The sequence below is a fragment of the Pristiophorus japonicus genome, chromosome 12 (genome assembly GCF_044704955.1).
Source record: "Pristiophorus japonicus isolate sPriJap1 chromosome 12, sPriJap1.hap1, whole genome shotgun sequence".
NCBI classification, from domain to species: Eukaryota; Metazoa; Chordata; class Chondrichthyes; family Pristiophoridae; genus Pristiophorus; species Pristiophorus japonicus.
Window position 1 is genome coordinate 97,789,063 of NC_091988.1, and position 21,855 is coordinate 97,810,917.

The 21,855-nt window shown below is 46.1% G+C and overlaps 1 protein-coding gene across 3 annotated transcripts in view; it reads right to left on the minus strand.

Moving 5' to 3' along the window:
• Nucleotides 1-213: 213 nt before the first annotated feature.
• The window catches only part of rrp9 (ribosomal RNA processing 9, U3 small nucleolar RNA binding protein), a 33,741-nt gene continuing 12,099 nt past the window's right edge, over nucleotides 214-21,855 (minus strand). For 2 of the 3 annotated variants that reach the window (XM_070895779.1, XM_070895778.1), the window contains exons 5-15: nucleotides 20,361-20,402; nucleotides 18,429-18,555; nucleotides 18,120-18,244; nucleotides 16,848-16,940; nucleotides 14,998-15,098; nucleotides 12,965-13,099; nucleotides 7,361-7,423; nucleotides 7,088-7,233; nucleotides 6,050-6,129; nucleotides 2,849-2,922; nucleotides 214-413 (exon numbers count right to left, since the gene is read on the minus strand). In XM_070895779.1, coding sequence (XP_070751880.1) covers nucleotides 314-413; nucleotides 2,849-2,922; nucleotides 6,050-6,129; nucleotides 7,088-7,233; nucleotides 7,361-7,423; nucleotides 12,965-13,099; nucleotides 14,998-15,098; nucleotides 16,848-16,940; nucleotides 18,120-18,244; nucleotides 18,429-18,555; nucleotides 20,361-20,402 — 1,086 coding nt within the window. In that variant the 3' untranslated portion in view covers nucleotides 214-313. The remainder of the gene's footprint in view (nucleotides 414-2,848; nucleotides 2,923-6,049; nucleotides 6,130-7,087; nucleotides 7,234-7,360; nucleotides 7,424-12,964; nucleotides 13,100-14,997; nucleotides 15,099-16,847; nucleotides 16,941-18,119; nucleotides 18,245-18,428; nucleotides 18,556-20,360; nucleotides 20,403-21,855) is intronic. The other variant, XM_070895780.1, reaches the window with a different exon arrangement.

Here is a 21,855-nt window from a genome sequence, read left to right on the forward strand (position 1 = left end):
AGAGATATCTTTGTCTGCGATTCAAACTGCTTCTGGAGTCCCCCTGCTTTCTGAAATGCTGCTCATGTCCAGATTCCACGTGTGATCAAAGACAATTTCTGAGGAAGATGGTCGAGGCAAGTGCAAAGTGGCCAGGGAGGCAGCAGGCTATCCTGGAAAAGGACTGAGCGCAGCAGTGTGTACTTCAGGACAAAGAGAGATCGATCTCGCCACTGCGAATTCACCACAATTTTATTTACAAAATAAAGGCACTCAAAGTCACAGCGGTGGGGTGGGAGAGATCCGGCACGAGCATCAGTTATTCACACCCGAGCTATTTGCTGTCTCCAGATTGCTGTTTGGTCTCTGTCTTTTTCAGTGGGATAATATAGATTCCATTCTTAGCTTCTTTTAGTCTCCACCATCGGCCTAACCTGCAAAGAACAGTATAAATTTTATTCAATTTAATTGCAGACATGTTCAGCAACGTACAGAATCAGAGGTCAGCTTAATAGAGCGGTTCAGATACAGCCAAAAAGAAACGAGAAAGCAAAGTTCGTGGGTGTTCCCAACTTCATCGGAGCACTGAATTTAAACAAATGCCTGTCTCGATGTGTACTCTTACTCTGCTTATGGTCCCATTGTCACCGTCTGCCCTCTGATACCTCATCAAGTGGCTCACTCTTCACACACGAGCCTACACAGCTGGTGCCGGCAGATGTGTCGGCCTCGGGAGCCGATCCTATCCATATCTGGTGTGCCCACACACAACGATTTGTGGCAGGTCACCGGACAGGTTGATTGTTTTCCCGGGAGTGCTGGTGACAATTCCAAAGTTCCTGCTGCCAATCAGTCGGAGATGGATTAATTTAAGACAGGCTGGGATTGAACCAGAGATCAAATTGGCCGCCACGTTTTCCTACGTTACAACAATGACTGCACTTCAAAAGAAAAAATGACTTCATTGGCTGTAAAGCACTTTGGGATGTCCTGATGTTGTGAAAGGCACAATATAATACAAGTTCTTTCTTTCTTCCTTGACCAACTAAGACATTAGGGCAGCCAAGTACATCCATTATTTATAGTGCTCATTACAATAACAACCTGCATTTAATGCAGAAAAATGTCACAAGGTGCTGGTCTCAACACACCCTGGTTGCTAGTAATCCCATTCAAGCCAGAGAGAAACAATTGCATTGCTAATATAGAATAAACACTGCAAAAAGAAACTATGCCAAGCAACAGCATCAGTAATGAAAGATCACGGAGGTTGCAGCCTCCTGCTGAGCAGCCAGGCAACTAGGCCAGCTGCTGAGCAGGTTACCAATGGCAACAGCAGCATCCAACAGGGTGTCCGACAGAATCTGCTGCCATCGCATTGATAATTACTCTGTGTTTTTTAAAAAAAAAGTATATCCAGAAGCTTATGTGGAATGACTGCACGTGTGAAACTCTGCCAAGAACAAGTCATCCTGTATTACTGGACAATAGTATAAAGTTACGTGAACCAACTAACAACTTCAAACCCATCAGCCTGCTGACATTCTTTTTTGCTGTGCTTTTTTATGAAAGTCTCTGATTTTCTCCCCTTTCCTTGTGCAGACACTCATTTTTTCTGGCGTACCGTTGTCAGGTAAAGGGGATCATGAGATATGGAGAAAAGGAGCTGAGGTACCGATCAGCCATGATCTAATAGGCTAGTGGAACAGGCTCGACAGAGACATCTATGCTAACCGCAGCTAGCCTCCAGCATCTCACCCAAATGGTCACTTCACGTACACACACACACCTTCCCACACTGGTGAATGTCGATAGGCTATTTGACTGTGGGAGCATCACAGCTGAGCCTGATGCCCGCAGCCACTTGCACTGGATAGGGATCAGCAGTAGGAACGCGGTCTGATTCATTCCCCACCCCCAGATCCATCAGATGGCACTGCAGTCAACTCTAGCACCCCTACAAGTGTGGATTTGAGGAATTATTCTGCAATAGTGGTGCTGTACTTATACAACAACTGTGGTGCTGTACTTATACAACAACTGTGGTTCTGGTTGATGGTTGGAAAGACTGCAAAGACGATCAATGCTCACTCCATCCAACAGATAATAATGCTAGAGGAAGGAAAGAATTGGAGAGGGAGAGGCTCGGACCCATCGATACCAGCCGTCCATCTGACCGGTGAAAGGAGTGGCACATCTCAACATCACATTACCTTTGCTGATAAAAAAGCTTCATACTGACCACAGGCTTTCAGTCAATGCTCAGTAACTGAGCCCAGAGCCTGCTCCATTTTTGTGTGAGACCATTCAGCATGGAGCCATTTTGTGCACGGTCATCTGCCATTCTTCCATAAATCTTCGCTTGTGCTCATCACCTGCTGATCTTACACCTTCCTCCCTTTGGATATAGGCTTATCAATAGTTTATCTGTTTGGAAATGCTCCAAAGCACAACAGTAACAAACAAATCACAACCAAACAGCTAAGGAACCCACCAATGAATAAGTAGCAAATGTTTAACAATTAGACTTTGTGGGCTTAAATGGCACCATTCCACATTAGCAGAACATTATATTTGTGTGTTGCACAGTATAACACTTCTGTTCTTATAAGGCAGCACATCATCAACGGACCACAGGAGATGGGTTACACAATATCTCAAACATGCCTGCCCTGAATTGCCACGGGATCAGCACAGCTCCTGCCGTGACGTCAGTGAGAGATTGACAGAACCCTGGAGAAATGATGTACACAACGGTTTTTAGCCATTCACACTGTCTCTCCGGGAATTCTATCAATCTCCCGCCAGAGAAGCCCCTGCGGAAATTCCAGATAGTGGAGATGGAAATACTGGTCATGGCCCTCTTTACCTGTGCTCTTGGCCCACGCCAGCCACCAAAAAGTCACCCGAGCTGGAAAACTTCAAACAGTTCACAAAGCCGACCTATAAAAGAGGCAGAAAGAGGGCATTAACTTTCAGCGTTGTGTGGAACTCGAGCTCACCCACCGGTCTCGGTTTCCCCATGGACAGTGCCATGCCATCTTTAGATAAGGGTGTGAATCTGCTACAACTGTTGTGTGCCGAGTTAGCCACTCATAGCTGGGGCAGAATTAGATTGATTCCTGGGATGAGGGGGTTGTCCTATGAGGAGAGATTGAGTAAAATAGATCTATACTCTCTGGCTTTTAGAAGACCAAGACGTATAAGATTCTGAGGGGGATTGACAGGTTAGATGCTGAGAGGTTGTTTCCCCTGGCTGGAGAGTCGAGAACTAGGAGGCAGTGTCAGGATTAGGGGTCGGCCATTTAAGACTGAGATGACGAGAAATTTCTTCTCTCAGGGTTGTGAATCTTTGGAATTCTCTACTCCAAAGGACTGTGGATGCTGAGTCGGAGTATATTCAAGGCCGAGAGGGGTAGATTTTTGGACTGTAAGGGAATCAAGGGATATGGAGATTGGGCGGGAAAGTGGAGTTGAGGTCAAAGATCAGCCATGGTCATATTGAATGGTGGAGCAGGCTCGATGGGCAGAATGGCCTACTCTGGCTCCTATTATGTCCTTATGTAAAAGTAAAGGTGCTGCAGTGACCCTGGACTTTGGATGTGGGGAACAAGGGCAGAGAGCGGAGCAGAAAGAAAATCAGCCAGTATTCCCCCCCCCCCGACTCAGCACTGACCATCAACGGAGATTGGCACTGTGCTGGTAGGCAAGGCTCAGGCCAACATTGGGCTATGCAGTGCCCACTGAGTCACCTTCAGCATCTCCCTTCCTCAAGAAGCGTCTTCCTTTCAGTGAACTCAGCCGCTAAGCTATCCAAAACACTTACAGAACTTAAAATGTAGGTAACGTTACAGCACATTGCACTGGAGTACAAGCACGTGACACCAGACTGCTGGGATATACATTCAATCCCCTGGACTTCCAATCAATTTGTCAAGACCCAGGCAAACCAGCCCTGCGTGCACCAATATTTATTTGTTGGGTAGTCCCATGTGGAATTTGTGGTCCTGCAGGTTTGTAAAGGGCCTGTATGGCTCAGAGACATGGACCACGTACAGTAGACACCTCAAGTCACTGGAGAAATACCACCAACGATGTCTCCGCAAGATCCTACAAATCCCCTGGGAGAATAGACACACCAACATTAGCGTCCTCGACCAGGCCAACATCCCCAGCATTGAAGCACTGACCACACTTGATCAGCTCCGCTGGGCAGGCCACATTGTCTGCATGCAGACACGAGACTCCCAAAGCAAGCGCTCTACTCGGAACTCCTTCATGGCAAACGAGCCAAAGGTGGACAGAGGAAATGTTACAAGGACACCCTCAAAGCCTCTCTCAAAGTGCAACATCCCCACTGACACCTGGGAGTCCCTGGCCAAAGACTGCCCTAAGTGGAGGAGGTGCATTAGGGAGGGCGCTGAGCACCTCGAGTCTCATCGCCGAGAGCATGCAGAAATCAAGCGCAGGCAGCGGAAAGAGCGTGCGGCAAACCTGTCCCACCCTTCCTTACCCTCAACAACTATCTGTCCCACCTGTGACAGGGACTGTGGTTCTCGTATTGGGACTGTTCAGCCACCAAAGGATTCATTTTTAGAGTGGAAGCAAGTCTTCCTAGATACCGAGGGACTGCCTCTGATGTTTGTAACTCTGTTGCCAGCTTTAGCAGCAGGTCGTCTTCTCACCCCATGGGTCATGGCAGGCCAGTGGCTGGCCCCAGGAAGACCAGATAACAGGGGTGGGAAAATCAGCAGATATACACACACACCCGTCAAAAGTATTGATGACCAATTTGACAAAGGTGCTGTTTACCGAAACCCCCCCCCCCCACCAGCACTGTCCTTGCTGCCATTACAGAGGGGCTGGCTCTCTGACACCTTCCAGCGGCCCCACCCTAAGCTTTGCCCAGCAATACCGCTCCACACGCCTTGCTGACTCTCCCCAGTCTGTAATACGTATTTCCACCATAATTACTCACTCAGGGCGAAGAGGAGAGGGTTGGCTGACAGCTACACCATGGGCTGATGGTCTTTTTCGTACATTTGTATGAAGAAACCATTGTGTTGTTTAAGCAACATTACACGGCCACATTTTCAGATCCTGCTGGAGGAGGATTTAATTGCAAGAGCTGATGGAAAGTCAGTGACTGAGAAACACTGATGTATAATGAAAGCAGTTGAGCCTGCCTAGCCCCAGCCCAAGGCTAAGGGACCGTAATGCAGTCGCAAACCTGGACTGCAACTTCCGCATTAATTATCTAACTGAAGCGGCGTTGTTTGTTATTTTGAGGTTAATTGACAGCAGGGACTCTTCCAGCAGTAACTGGGGCCGTGTGTTTGATCAGTGCTCCATCTGGGAACAGGCGCTGTGAATGTAATCAGCCCCCTGCTTCCAATTGGAATCAAATCCACCCTGAAATAGTGTCAGTGAAACAAAAGTCACAAGAATGCAGTCTTAAAGGGGAAGGAGAGCCCAGGAGCACTTCCTGTCCAGAGTACTAGGCCCCGCACAAAATGTGCAATTATAAAAATGTTACTTTAAAAAAAATCTTCAAAATTCCTTCCCTAACAGGGAAACCATTCCGTCGTGTAGTAATACAACATACATGGCAGGAAGGGTCCATGTATGATCCCTGGTCAGCACAGAGTTAGCTGATCTCAGGCAGGGTAAGCAGTAGGGACACTACAAACAAGCCTTAACACCCCCCCCCCCCCCTCAATCCAGCCAAGGTGCCTTGTTCCCAGCCACTGTTAAGCTCACGGTTGAATGGGTAAGCGTGTGGACAGGAAAAAGGCTCGACTAACACCCTTGTCGAAAGGCCTGCTGACATTCTCGTGTGAAGGTTGGGCAACAGGAGGGCTGACAGAACTTGCGGAACTCTACCCCAGCATGGAGAGGGGTGCACAGCACTGGAGGGGAAAAAGAATGCTCTCGGTTTACGGATCCTCAGGTTTGAACCATTAACTCTGGCATAGTGCTAGTTTATCCACAGACTGCCCTACAATCCGTCCAGCTAGTCAGAATAGCAACACATCAGGCACATAATCTCTTTCTTAAAATCTCTCTTTACCATGGGAATGTCAAACAGCGGCTCCAATCTCTTAAATCCTTCTCCACACTTCCAAAGTCTGATTTTTGAATTTTGGGAACCTGAAATCAGAAAATAAAACTAGATTATAACATCGCAACATGAACAGGCCAGTTAATTACAGCGAAGAGCTGTGGAAACGACACTCAGCAAGCTTGCTGTGTGTCACATAACGTCACGTTCTCCGTTATGCTGTAGCCGTCTAATTTGCAGCTATTCGTTATTGTGCACACTTCACTTAAATACACTGTGGAATCACGGGAAATAATGGTAATGCACAGCACACTCAGTCAGCATCTGAAAGAAGAACACAGGGTAATGTAACTGAGACTCTGGGCAAGAACTGAAGGGGCCATCAGAATGTTAACCTGCCCAGTCTCTTTCAGGTGCTGACTGATTGCTGTGTACTCGGATATCCAGATCTTGAATACACTCATTCGCTCCTGGTCAGAGGGACCAAAACTGGATGCAAGCCTGAGGTCCAAGCCAGCTTACCACAGCTGTACAGAGAAGCTGGGTGTTCAAGAATTAAAAAAACGAGACACAACATTTCCAAGTTTTTATCGTGGGCAGCCAGAGTGGGGGTGAGGGGCGGGACAGAAAGAAAGGAGACAGGTGAAGTCTGAGATCCGAAAAATGTTAGTCTGGTGATGGTTGCTGTATTGCTGCTGATGCCCTGAACTCTTGACATGCAATTTCAGAACGGCAGCAACCCTTCAGCAACAACTTACATTTATACACCGTCCCAAGGTGCTGCACAGGAGCAACTTGTTGGTGCAGACACGACAGGATGAATGGCCTCCTGCTGTGCCGTAAATCTCTACGATTCTATGAACTACTTCACTGGAAGGAGAATGTCATGTTGAAAATGAATCAATAGAATGAAAGGAGGAATGTAGAATTCTATGTATTCTGAGTGAAACAACCTAATTATCTGCAGAGCATCGGTTTAGCCACTTCTCGTAGATGAAAACAAGGAGACACAAAGAATATTAAACAGTATCTCACAGCTTCAAGCACCTGAGGCTATTAAATCACTGTTCAGCAATGCTGCCACAGAGGTAATCCAATTTGGCTGTTGTATCCCTGGGTCTCCACGAATACCATGAGTTGTCCTGACAGTCACCAGCGGCTTCTTCTTAGTAACTGTCCAAAGGGCCAAGGAGCTGGAACACAAAAAGGTCAACAGGTTTAAAATGTAATGGCCCTCAACAAAGACAAAAGGATTTGTTTCAAATATTTGTTTAAAAATAAAGCTGGATAAAAGTGCAACACTTTCGGCAATAAACGTACCCATCATCGGCTCCAGAAATCATATACTCCTCGTTTACCAGCTGTATGCAGTCAATGGAACTCCTGGGGGGTAAACAGAAAGCTGTCTAGTGAGCATGTTGATGCACAGAGAGTGGGAAGTGATCACAGAGCAGGCAGACAGTATCTATGGGCTTTCCTATTGATGTTGGGCACTGGGAGAGCAGCAATCAGCAGCAAACCTGCGACCTTCGAGTTGGCCATCGGGGGAGCTATTGGAGGGCTGTTGTTCTCTGCTGCTTCTGACCACCAATCTTGTGACTGAGGGGAAGCAGAATAATTAAAGTCAGGGTTTGGGCCCTGGCGGAGACATGAGGTTCGTTGCCTTTATGCTGTCACGCGGCTTCAGAATAAAACTGGGAAAACAGCCCTCCTGCTGGCAAAAGCAAGTTACCAATATGATGGTATTACATTAATACTGTGGATGCTGGATATCTGAAATAAAAACTGAAAATGCTGGAAATACTCAGCAGGTCAGGCAGCATCTGTGGAGAGAGAAAGAGAGTTAACGTTTCAGGTCAACGAAACTTCGTCAGATGACGCTTTGCCAGCTCGGACAAAGGGTCATCGACCTGAAACGTTAACTCTGTTTCTCCGCCACCCCCCCACCCCAGATGCTGCCTGACCTGCTGGGTATTTCCAGCATTTTCTGTTTTTATTATTGAAGGTATTACATATTGTGCAAGATAAAGTTGTTCTATGTGTCAGCTACTCAGTGCTCTGCAAACCCCCTCCCCCAGTTAGCAATGTGTCTCTGAACAAGAACTGGGCAGAATTATCGCTAGAAAGCTCGTACTGGAATAAAACTTTGAAGTTTATTCCTGCGCAAAGTCAAACACATTTGAAGTCTGCTGGACTGACCGACTCTCTATAGAAGTGGCGTGTCCTTTATATGACAGTGCTCTCTCCTTTGTTCTGTACATCAGCTACCCGATAATGTACAGAACAAAGGAGAGCACTGCAATGCACTCTGGGAACCCCCAGCAGTTAGCAATGCATACCCTTATCCCAGCCCATTGATAATGCACCAGCACAACCCACCTCATTGGCACTGCACTGCTCCGAACCCCTTTCCCCACAACCCCCCGCCCCATAGCTGATACACCTCCCTGATTGACAATAAATTGAAGCCAACGCATCAATGCTCTGTAGCAATAGATGAGGCAAATTAAACATTGCAATGTTTTTAAATAGTCAATATTGCGCTGTAAAGTGAGGTAATGCTGCCATTTTATAAATCACTGGTCTGACCACACTTGGAACACTGCATAGTTTTGATGGCCACATTACAAAAAAGATACTGCAACAATCAAGAGGAAAGTGAATGATCGAGAGGCTGGATTATGAGCGATTGTGTGGGCTGGGCATGTGATCACTGGAGATGGGGTGATGTGGGAATTATTGCTCTTAATATGCTGAAGGGACTGGATAATGTAGACGCTGATGAATAGTTTCATCTTGTCCACAAGGACGGGACCTGCACTTGAAGGGCGGGAAATTCAAAATTAATCTGTGGAAACATTTTAGTAAGCGAGTGGTAAATCTATCAACAAGCTCCCTAGGCAAACAGTGGAAGCAATTAGTATTGATTCATTCAAATCAGATAAATTTATTTCAGAAAATAATATTTTGGGATTCAGTATGAGCAATTTGAGACATGAAATATTGTAAGTGTAGTATGCTCGAGAGAAAACGGTAACTGAACCTACGGTGCCCAAAGTTTTCCACCACAGGTTTTCCTCGCCTCGTGTCTGAGGTACACTAAATGATAGATTGATTGTGACGACTCCATTATCATTGGTTCATGCTCCGACAGGATGGTCGAAGGTGAACTAGGCAGACCTTGAGCATTTTTTGTCCAGCTATGTTCCCCAACCCATCAATTGGCAGCTTCAATACTAATCAGTTTCAGAGCTCAAGAGGCAATACAAAACAGCTGCACATGCAGTTGTTTAAAAGCAGTAAACCACAACTTGCGTCGCTGGCTGTCGGACTCCCCTTTTAAAAGGAAGATTTTTGTTGATGGTAAATCGTTGCTGTTAAAGATTTGCTTCCCTCCTTTCCATTAGCAGCAGAACTCTGCCAACTACACTGGTTTATACTTGCACGCAAGCACGTATCAGGAGCGTGACACCTGGATACTGCTCCCCCCCCCCCCACCCCCCTCTTATATTTAGACGGGGAGTGGGTCTGCTTTTACACAAAGATCAATAGAAAACGAACGTTGGGGATCACTGCCAACCGCCCCCCCCCCCCGCCCCCCCCCCCCAACGTTTACATAACTAAAACCTCTCTCAACTGCAGAGTTGTAGCCCTGCATTTACGTGGGTCGACGATACCATCGGGATGAGACTCCCAGGGAGTGTTTACAGTACGGTCAGTGGCCAATGGAGGGCGAGTTGCAACTGCAGTCAGCTGCATTTCTATATGTAAAAGGCGCAGTAACAGGACATGTCTGCCACACTTCTCACCCACTTCACTTCAAACTGTAGTTTATTTTGACACTGTGGTTTAAGAATATCTCATTAGCAGCAGAGATGGATTGGGGGGGGGGGGGGGGCAGAAGGGGGCGACAGAAAGCGAGCTGTGAAAATTATTTTCCCGTGAAATATGGGTGAGAGACAAGTCAAGTGGTAACCAACTCAATCGAAAGTGAGAATAGATTTCACAGCACAAATGCCAGCACCTTCGTCACTGGGCTCCTCTCTCACTGGCATTATCCTATCGACATCTTTTCAACTTAACAGCTGTGGAGATGATTAACTCATTCAGTACTGAAGGCCTGTTAGAGCTTTTATACCTACTGCTCGTCAGAAGTGATGGGGCTTCAATGAGGCAGCTCCCAGGCACTGGTATGCGGAATACCATCTTGAAAGGTGTCTCCTTGAGGGAGATGGTGGGGAAAAAAAGGGTTCCTTCTCCTAGTCACCATCCAGTCCAGTGACCCCTGTTGGAAACAGCATGACATGGGAGGGCAGGACCAGGCTTGGCGGTCATCCCCTCCACAGCTAATGAGCCAGCTGGCACGGTCTAGGAGGCTCAACGCCTGAATCCCAGCGAGGAACCAGAGGGTGATGCAGGAAAGTTCAATGTCTTCAGGAGAGGGGGCCTGGGGGGACGGGACTGGATGAAATGAAACCAAGTGCCAATGACATCCGAGTCGGCAAGGTTACAGAGATCGACTGCGGGGCTGAATTAACAGGCTGTTGATACTGAAGCATCCTCAGGTTGATTGTATGCACTGATGTTAATACAGATAGTCAGGACTCAGTAAGTGTACCAAGCTATGATCCCAAACGATGTCACGATTACATGCCTTCAAATAAAGCCACCCAAAGATTAACATGAATGGAGAGCACAAAGAGGCCAGCAAAGAGAACTTGTAGGAACCATCTGGCCTTTAAGCAGGTCCTGCAGGTGAAGCTCCGGCGTTTAGACTATGAAACGCCACCAGGCCAATGCTGTACAAATCGCTGCATTAACTGCACAAAAAAGGAGAAACAGTTGTTTGAAGGTCACAATTTTGTAATTGGATTTTCTGGCTGTTGGAGCTTGGCACATAACTGGGTAACCAGAAAAGTGCAGCACTGGCCTACAAGGATAGACTTGGTTCTCCGACCAGCAGCAGAAATGTCGTTGTTTATATTTGCAGTCAGGATGCTATTATCCTGAGGTGTAGGGAGGACCACCTCTACAGATGGACACAAGAAAGACCTGCATTTATATAGTGCCTTTCACAACCACCGGACATCTCAAAGAGCTTTACAGCCAATGAAGTACTTTTGGGGTGTAGTCACTGTTGCAAATGTAGGAAACGCGACAGCCAACTTGAGCACAGCAAGCTCCCACAAACAGCAAGGTGATAATGACCAGATAATCTGTTTATATTATGCTGATTGAGGGATCAATATTGGCCAGGACACCAGGGATAACTCCCCTGCTCTTCTTCGAAATAGTGCCATGGGATCTTTTACATCCACCTGAGCGCGCAGATGGGGCCTCGGTTTAACGTCTCATCCGAAAGACGGCACCTCCGACAGTGCAGCACTCCCTCAGCACTGCACTGCAGTGTCAGCCTAGATTTATGTGCTCGAGTTCCTGGAATAGGACTTGAACCCACAACCTTCCGACTCAGAGGCGAGTGTGCCACACCAGAGATCAAGGCAGGGAGCCAGCGAGGTTGGAGCGATCAGTGCTGCATGGTAAATGCAGTGTTAATCTTTTGACAGGTGCAAAGTAGAGATTTTTCACATTATACCAGAGTGTTCAGGGACCGGGCAGGTGTAAGATCGATGAACATTCTGTATTATTACCAACAGTGAAAGACAATCACTTGCAAAAGTGAGAATGGGAGCCAAGGGAGTATGGATGATGCACCAGAAACCAAGATTGTAATGAACATGGAACTGAACTGAATTATTGTTAAAAAGTTAGCACTGGAATGAACTTTGCTCATTTAATCTTGCTGCAGAGACGGATACGTCTGAAGTCTGTGGACTGACGGACTCTTGCTTCGAAGAACTGATGTGCCCTTTATACCACAGTGCTCTCCTTTACAATACAGGAGTAGCCCAGTAATAAAAGAAGTTGGACCAAGATCCACATTCTCAGTGCTCTGGAGGTAGCAAACGGCTGCTGTTGGTTCCCATTTAATCTGGCTGTACACAGACCTAGTTCACGGCACAGACAGCCCAATACAGATGGCACCTACCCCGCGCGCGCAGACAGCTTCTTCCCCCCCCCCCCCCCCCCCCCCGGCGCGCAGACAGATCCGGCCCCCCACCCTGCGCAGACAACATCCACTCCCATCCCCCCATTCCTCCGCGCAGACAGCACCCACCCCCCAGCCTGTTTATTGGTGAAGATTTACAGCCAGAAAATGAATGTAATTTGCAGTAACTAGATGTAGCTGGTTGTCCACAGTATATGGAGAGGTAATTGTACTGCAGGCTGAACATCAGAACCTGTACAATGCCCATGGTCTTCAGGGCAGTGCCATACCCTTTTTACACAACTACTTTTGACCTGTGTGAACTTCATCAAGTTACCAGGTTTCACACGTTCAATTTAATGAACAGGAAATATCTCACTAAATAAAGCAGGCACAGTGCTTCAGGAACACTTCGGTAAGTGTCAACCTGCAATGTTTCATTTCTTTCTCTCTCTGACTGCACTATCGATACTTCCTCATTTCACACCGACTCTCCAATACCTCATCCATGTAGTCATTCCTCAGGTATGAACTTACACAACTTGTATTTATATCGTGTCTTCAACGTAGTAAAACATCCCAAGGCACTTCACAGGAACATTAACAAAATGTGGCACTGAACCACATTAGGACAGATAACCAAAAGCTTGGTCAAAGAGGTAGGTTTTAAGGAGGGTCTTAAAAGGAGGAACGAAGTAGAGCGGTGGAGAGGTTTAGGAAGGGAGTTCCAGAGCTTGGGGCTTCAGCAGCTGAAGGCACAGCCTCCAATGGGGAGGCGATGGAAATCAGGGATGTGCAAGAGGCTAGAATTGGAGCAGTGCAAAGACGGTCTGTGCTGCCTGTATAAAAGCCTCCTGTGCAATCTCACTACTCACTCGTGACCATGAAATACAAGCTGTGATTCTTCGACGATCTTCCAGACGCGGACCGTCCGGTCTCTGCCCCCCGCTGTGACACAACGTTCTCGACTAAGGCTGTCCAATGCTGTGATGGCATCCTGGTGACCAAACCTGTTCAAATTGGGAAAAAGAAATGAAGAACAGCACCATATGCCAACTCAAACACTGCTAAGGGGAGTGCTCGTCTGATCTTTGCTTTCTCCCAAGCTCCAAATAAACCATTCTACTCGCCTGAATCAGAAGATTGTGGGTTCAAGTCCCACTCGAGAAACTTGAGCACTAAATCTAGGCTGACACTCCAGTGCAGTGGTGAGGGAGCGATGCACTGTCGGAGGCGCCGTCTTTCAGACGAGAAGTTAAACCAACACCCCAACTGACTTCTCACGAGGTCACAAAAGATCCCACAGCACTAACCAAAGAGCAGGGGTGTTCTCCCCAGGGTCCTGGCCTATATTTATCCTCAACCAACACCTGAAACATATTATTTCACCGTTGTTTGTGGGAGCTTGCAGTGCAAAAATTGGCTGCCGCATTTCCTACATTAGTGACTACCCTTCAAAAACGTACTTCATTATCTGTGGAGCGCTTGGGAAGTCCCAAGGTCATGAAAGGCACTAGTCTTTCTCTCTTTACATGAACTTTCTCCTTCCTGCACACTCATTGTGTTTAAATCACAGCATTTCCTACTCTAAATTCTTTTCCAGGACTTCAGATGCATGCACAAATACAGTGTTGTTTTACTGAAGCTGGTTTGTAGTGCTTTTACGTAACAATTGGAGGCGTTGCAAGTGAGATAAATGGTGCCATCTCAGGAAGGTGCCAGGACCAACCAGCAGAGGTGGCTTGCCTCAGTCCCTCCGCAGACAGCAGCACCCAATATTGTTCCGTACAGGCCTACCCCAACCAATGGGGAGGGTTGAATATCCAGAAACAAAAAGTCACAAATAAATAACATTCAATCAAAGCATGTAGAGAGATAGGGAGCCGGCGAGGACACCCGGGGGGGGGGGGGGGGGGGAGGATGTCGGGAGGGAGGCTGGGAGAGGGGAGGGGGGGGGGGGAGAGAAGAAGAGAAGAGGACACCAGGAAGGGGAGACAGGGATGGCGGAGAGGAGAGGGGTTGGCAGGGCGAGGATTCAGAGACCGGGGATAGGCGTGGGGTGAGACATGGACAATCTGCCCTCCTCAAACAGGCTTTTGAGAAAAAGAAAGAAAAAGAAATGTGGAAATTTGGAACCCGGAAAGAAAGTCGTGGACCCCAGTTGGAATATATATATTTTCACTTTTGTAGCTTTTTAAAAAAAAAAAGCTGAAACCAAGGCAGAACAGCTAATCTAAGAATTGTAGGTCTGATAAAAATGACCAATGAGTAAATTCAGTGGGTCTTTCTGAAATCCTTGACTCAGGATAAAAATATCTTAAAGCTAACAAACAAGAAGGAGACATTTCTTACTTTACTAACCAACAGGAATGCATTCCAGCAGAGACGTGTGAGATTGCAGATAGTTGACCATTGCCTATGCTAGCGGGCAATGGGAGCACATATTGGGTATGGTCAGAGCTCTAGAATGGTTTATGCTCAGCAATCTGTTCAATAACCTAAGGGTCATAAAATGTCCACCAGGTTTCAAGTTGATGATCTGAGAGGCACAAGCTGAAACCTGCTGAGAAGTGAACTGTAGAAGTCACAAGCATCATCAATGAAATGGATATCAAAAGGGCAAAAGCTCTTGGAAAAGTTGTCACTTCGGGAGAACAGAAGAAGCATCTGAGCCCAGCCGGGTGGCCCATGTGTGAGAATGCAGTCAACTGCTTGTATTAGGACAGTCTGATGGACGCTTGTAAACTATCTATTAATGTAGCGCCGGATTAAGTTTGCATGGACTTTTGACTAAAAGTAATATGTTGAACTGCCGTCTTGAGTTAATTGGAAGTGGAATCGAACAGCCCAATCTGATCATAAAGCTTGACGTTAAACTGTGGCTCCCCACCGATGCCGTGATACTCACAGGGTTTCAATGTAGGCATTCTGGTCGACATTCCATACCTTGACCGAGCGGTCATGTGAGGCGCTGTATAATTGATGGGTCCCTTTCCTGAAGGACAGGCCCTGAGGGATGAACGGAGCAGTTAAAGGAGGCCATGCAAGAGCTGGAGATACAAAGAAAACAAAGGACGGGGAGCAACTTTAACCACTCAAGGGGTCCTTCTGCTTTTAAAAGTGCTCTACATTTTCCAAAGACGGTTTTCTATAAAAATTCTAACATGGACCCCTCTCGCATCCTTTGTAGCCGTTTCAAGTACCCAACTTAAAGTCTTATGTACTGAAGACAATTTCTCACACAAGTTGATGGGTTCACATGTCCTTTGTTCCCACCTCTCATCATTCCCTTTCCCACCCCACTATGACCGCTGACACCAAGAACCCATTCCCCAGTGAGCTACACTATCAGGGCAACATTGCTGGATATCTCACTAGATTCTCAAGTTTACTGCCTCGCTCAGTGCCTGGGTTTTCAATGCAAGTGTGTTAGTTTATTTTCTCGGGTGGTGTCCCACACAAAGTTGGATACACATTCAATAATCACAAGATTGTGCAGCACCAACAATCGTGCATCAACCATTATCAGAAACTCGCACCACAAATATAGGCAAACCACAGTCCCAAAATGTGTCTCTGACACTGTTCCTGCACAAAGTTCCTACGAAGCTATAATCACTCTCGGCCACCAGGGGGCAACTTAATACCACAGCAGGGCTCAAAATGTTTGTAGAAAGATTTCCATTTCGAGGCTTAGCACTACCCGGCCAGTGCGGCAGCTGTGATGGCCACCACCGTTGGTTTTTAAACACGCTCGCTGAAGCTGATCTCCTAATCAGAGCCGCCAACTTCACTATTGAATGGGCCATGAAATCCTGATGCTTCCTCACGCAGCCTCGATACCCAACACCCCTCTCTTGCAGCTAAATTGGGCCAAATACTCGGAATAATTGGCTATTAAACTGGATATAAGGGGCTATTTTTCCCACAAGTACCCGGGGTCTTATCCTGGAGTACTCCCTTAACATTCAGGGCATCATTTCAAAGTTTTCAGATGACGTGAAATGCGGAAATGTAGCAAACAGTGAAGAGGACAGTAACACGTCACAAGGACGTAGACAGACTGGTGAAATGGGCAGACACGCAGCAGATAAAGTTTTACTTTAACTAGATGAAGTTTTAAGTGATATTCTTCCTACCAAAGTGTGAAGAGGCGCAATATTAAGTAAATGGTACAATTTTAACAGGGGCGCAGGAACAGAATCTTTGAAGGTGACAGGTCAAGTTGAGAAGGTGGTTAGAAAAAGGCATTCGAGATCCTTGGCTTTATAAATAGAGGGATAGACGACAAAATAAAGTTATAGTAAGCCTTTGTAAATCACTGGTTAGGCCTAAGCTAGAGTATTATAGCCAATTCTGGGCATCACACTTTAGGAAGGCCTTAGAGATGGTGCAGAGATTTACTAGTAGAATGGTTCCAGGGATGAGGGACTTCAGTTACATGGCGAGACTAGAGAAGCTGGGGTTGTTCTCCTTAGAGCAGACGGTTATGGGGAGATTTGAGAGAGGTGTTCAAAATCATGAAGAGTTTTGATAGAGTAAATAATGAGAAACTGTTACCAGTGTCAGGAGGGTCGGTAACCAGAGGACACAGATTTAAGGTGATTGGGATTGCTCTTTCAAAGAGCTGGCACAGACACGATGGGCCGAATGGCCGTCTTCTGCGATGCTTCATTCTAGGATTCTATTTAACTCTTTGAAAGGTAAAGTCTCTTCCAATCATCTCCCGACCACCCACTCCCCCCAATGCTGACTCACCGATACTGCGTCTTTATGTCCTTTGAACGTGTAAAGATGTTGGCACGAGGCGGGGTCCCAAATCAAGATCAGCTTGTTTCGGTCTCCTGTAGCCTGCGGGGAAAGGCAGTTAGATGTGATGCTGCAGAGTGCACGCACAGTACACGGTCACAGGTACACTAGTAACATAGAAATTTACAGCGCAGGAGGCCATTCCGGCCCATCGTGTTTCGCCAGCCGACAAAAAGCTACACAGCTCTTGGTCAGCAGCCCTAAAGGTTACATATAAACCTATGAACAATGTCGGAATACCTACCACATCTACAATAACTGTTGCACACACTATCATACGCTTTAAACCCTAGCACTTCAAACTGCTGATACATACTCGGTGAGCCAGTGTGACGAATCGTGTTCACTATGTTTGTATAACTTAATGCACTGGTGGTCACCTCACACCAGATAGCGAGACTATACGAGTGTGTCCAGGAAGTGACATTTTAGATCCATTAAAATCATGAAATAACTGTCTCCATCCAATTCTCGTGGGCAAGAACTACCCCCAACTTAGCACTGAATGGACTACTTGGAATGACCTCAGGATGACTGGTGGGGGAAATGGCAAATATCATACTAGTGCAGTAGGAGACACGCTTATTAATTTGGGGCTTAAGAACGCAGTTGGGTCAAAGCAGGAGCTGCTTCACATCGCGTCTAACCTGTATTATACTGGACAGGGGAGCGCTTGATGTTAGCTTTGGTTCAGTGATAGCACTCTCGCCTTTGAGTCAGAAGGTCGTGGGTTCTAAGCCCCAGGCTGACACTCTAGTGCAATACTGAGGGAGTGCTGCATTGTCAGGAGGTGTCAGCTTCCGGATGAGAAATTAAACAGAGGTGCTATCTGCCCTCTCGAGTAGACAAAGATCACGTGGCACTATTTCGATGATTAGCAGGGGAGTTTTCTCTGGTGTCCTGGTCAATATTTATCCCTCAACCAATAATAGATTAAAGCAGACTATCTTGCAATTTGCTGTTTGTGGGAACTTACTGTGCACAAATTGGCTGCTGCATTTCCTACATTATAACAGTGACTACACTTCCACGTTGGCTGTAAGTGTTTTGAGATGTCCCGAGCTCCTGAAAGGCACTATAGAAATGCAAGTCCTTTCTTTCTTTCCTTTCTTGATGCTGTCCGCAATGGCAAGTGCATTCACCATGAGCACAAAACTCACAGAAAGAGTAAGAGTTTAACAACACCCTAACTGGGATGGTGCAAGAGATGGAGCCACTCACCAGGTACTTGGCATCAGACGAGATTGCCATGGAGAGGATGTGCATAGTGTGCCCCACATGCCGATCTTCCGTCCCCTTGCGCCCTCCATGGATTGTGTGAACCTTCTTCCCACTGGTAACGTCCCCTAGACATGAGCGAGACACAGAATCAAACGCCGCCCTTTAAACACACCGATCCCGAATACAGGTAGCGACTGTAACAAGGAGACACCGAGCACGAAGGGCCGGTTAAATCACAGCCTACCACATCTCCTCAGCAGCTAGCATCAAGAGCTGACACAAGCCTGTACTCGGACTATACAAACTTACATTTAATGATGGAACAATCTTTCGATGCTGAGAATATATATTTATCATCGGGGGACAGAACCAGACAGGTGATTGGAAGCTGGTGGCCTCGTAACAGGCGAATCTCGGAGACATCGGGGGGGAGATACTGAAAAAAGATATAAACAGGGTTACTGCCGTTTTCAAAGTACAGGAGTAAACAGAGACACACACACACACACACACGCGGACACGGACACATCCTGTTACTGGGGTGGAATGGTAACCTAGATATCCGTCACACAGTTGGGGAAATCAGGGGATGAGATGGTTTTTACATTTATTCTTAATCTGTGGGCAATGTTGACATGGCCGCATTTATTGCCAATCCTTAGTCACCCTGAGGTGGTGGTGGTGGGACTTCTCCTTCAACCTCTGCAGTCCATCTGGTGGTGATGCTCCCACAGTGGTGGAAGGCAGGGAGTTCGAGAATATTGACCCAGTGACGATGATGTACATCCAAGGCAAGATGGTGTGCGAGTTGGAGGGGACCTTGTAGGTGATGGTGTTCCCATGATATTGCTGCTCTTTTCCTTTATGGTCGCGATGGCACGGCTGGGAGTTGTTGCAGTGAATCCTGTCGAGAGCACGCAGTGCACTGGCAGTGGAGGGGCTGGATAGTGAGTACAGTGACAGGGAACCGATCAACTGGATTGTTGTATCTTGGATGGCGTCGCGTTTCTTGTGGCTACACCCAGTGATTGGTGAGTATTCCATCACATTCCTGACTTGAGCCTTGTCGATGGTGAGGAGGTTTTAAGGGGATAGAAGGTAAGCCACTCATTCACAAATAAACGCACACGTTATAGGGCACAGCAGTGACATCCAGGCAGTGCTGAATGCATCTTTGCATCTCATCAATCGAGTTCTGATGAATTCTGCATCATTAGCCTTATGTTACTGCTGCTCCCTATGAAGAGCCTGTCTGTTCTGAACAAGCGGGATTAACTGTCTGACCCACCGTCACTGAAGGATGGGCAAGTACGCCAATCAATGCCTTAACCCCACGCAACAAAGTCTGCACCGCTGAGGTTGGTGGTAGTGGTGGGGGGGGGGGAGAAATGCTTCCTATACAGCAACAATGGGCACTAGTGGGCGGAGGGAATGGCAATCAGTTCACCTCCCGGGGTACAGAATTGAAGTGTGAGAAAATAATGTTTTTCAATCTTGGTCGGTCTGCATGTTAAAATTTATACTTTAAACAGCTATACTGGAAAACCTTTACGAAATGCAAAATACTCTGCAAGAAACAGGCTGCAACTCACGAGTTAACAAATAAAAGTTTTCTTTGAAGGCGAGCAGCCTGATTAAAATATTAACACGGTAATCTCGAATTGTCGTCATGCGGCAAGATAGTCTAGTGGAGATGTGGAAAATAGAACGAAAATACAACTGTTGCAAGACATTATTCCACTGTGAAAATTTACATTTTGTTTAGCCGATTTCTTGAAAGGAATTGCCAGAAGCAACTGGGTAAACAACAAACTCATGATGTCCCAGTTGTAGAAATTGAAATGATCAATTGCGCTCTAAAGCATTTTGTCTAGATTTCGGATTCTGTGAAACATTCTATTTATAAATAAATCAGAGGCAGTATCTTAGCCTGTACGAAGCGGTTTAGCCACGTGTATCTTTTCTGCCTTTCAACTGACGCAATGGGTATCTATGTGTTGTTCAGTAAGCAACTTAATACGATCAGGGTTAATTGGTAATTCAGCATGAGAGTGTAAAAGATCCAGGTTTCAACTTGTAAGTGACACGGTCTATTTGTGGAAACTGTCATCATGCCGTTTGCAGGAGAAACAATTGTCTGAAAAAGCCTGATCTGTAACTGAGTATAGAACAGGTTTCCCTGTTTTATACTCACACTAGCGGGAGGGAAATCTACCCGTAGGTATTTCAACTTTTACTCACATCTTTGGCGAGGAGTCGTTTAAGTTTTCCCTTCTGTTCCAGCTGCAAAGAGACAACGAAAAATCAAAAATAAGCGTGACATAAATGGAAAGACATTCTGCCACGGAGGAAAGGTTTTTACACTATAAAATAGAATCAATTCAACCATATAGAAAATCGAAGGTCAGTGGATACATTTTAAAAGAACCTTCAGCTACATAGTCTCTCACCTGTGGGACCTGGCCAACTCAGATAGGATTAAAATCTGCTCTGACAGTAAGAGGCCTACATAAAACAAATCAGGAAGTCTCTACCACTAATTAGTTAGGGCAGCACAAATCTGCCCACAAATCAGCAGAAACTGATACCGAACTAACCAGCTCACCAAGAAGTGCCATAGGAATTGTGGAAAACATTTTAAACTGCAGTTATGAGGTGCTCCTCGGAAGCCTTTTTCTTTAAAGCTTCAGCAGTCACTGTACAATGTAGCATCACACTGTATAGATCATTTCTGAACACATAACACCCGGTCCTTATAAAGGTAAACATATTACTGCTTTAAACCAAGGACCATAATCCCAACCAATGCAAGAGGGCCAGTCACAGCAACATTGTGATGGGACGCAGATTCCTGCCGATGATTCCCCGCACAGTGGACACTTGTCTAAGGGGTCAGGTATTTTCCTAAAGGAAAAGGAAAAAATCTATACAAAAAGTAAAAACACAGTAAGACTTAAGGAATTATAGACCAGTTAGCTCAACATCTGTTGTCGGGGAAATTACTAGTCTATAATTAAGGATAGAGTGACTGAACACCTTGAAAATGTTCAGTGAATCAGAGAGTCAGCATGGATTTGTGAAAGGTAGGTCATGCCTGACAAATCTCATTGAATGTTTTGAAGAGGTGAATAAAGTAGTGGACAGGGGAATGTCTATGGACGTTATTTATGTGGAGTCCAGAAGGCATTTGATAACATTATGAGGGATTAGCTCATGGAATTGAAGGCAAATTATTGACCTGGTTAGGAAATTGGCTGAGCGACAGAAGACAGAGTAGGGATTATAGGCAGGTACTCAAATTGGCAGGATATAATTAGTGGCGCTGCACTAGGATCTGTGTTACGGTCTAATCGATTCACCGTACTTATTAATAACTTAGATGACGTGATGGAAAGCCACATATCCAGGTTGCCAATGACACAAAGATAGGCAGCACTGCACGCAGTGTAGATGGAGGCATAAAATTACAAAAGGATATTGATAGGTTAAGTGAATGGGCAAAACTGTGGCAAATGAATTTCAATGTAGGCAAATGTGAGGTCATCCACTTTGGACCTAAAAAGGATAGAACAGAGTACTTTCTAAATGGCGAAAAGTTAGAAACAGTAGATGTCCAAAGAGGGTCCTAGTACATAGATCATTAAAATATCATTGACAGGTACAGAAAATAATCAAAAAGGCTAATGGAATGCTGGCCTTTATATCTAGACCACTAGAATACAAGTGAATAGAAGTT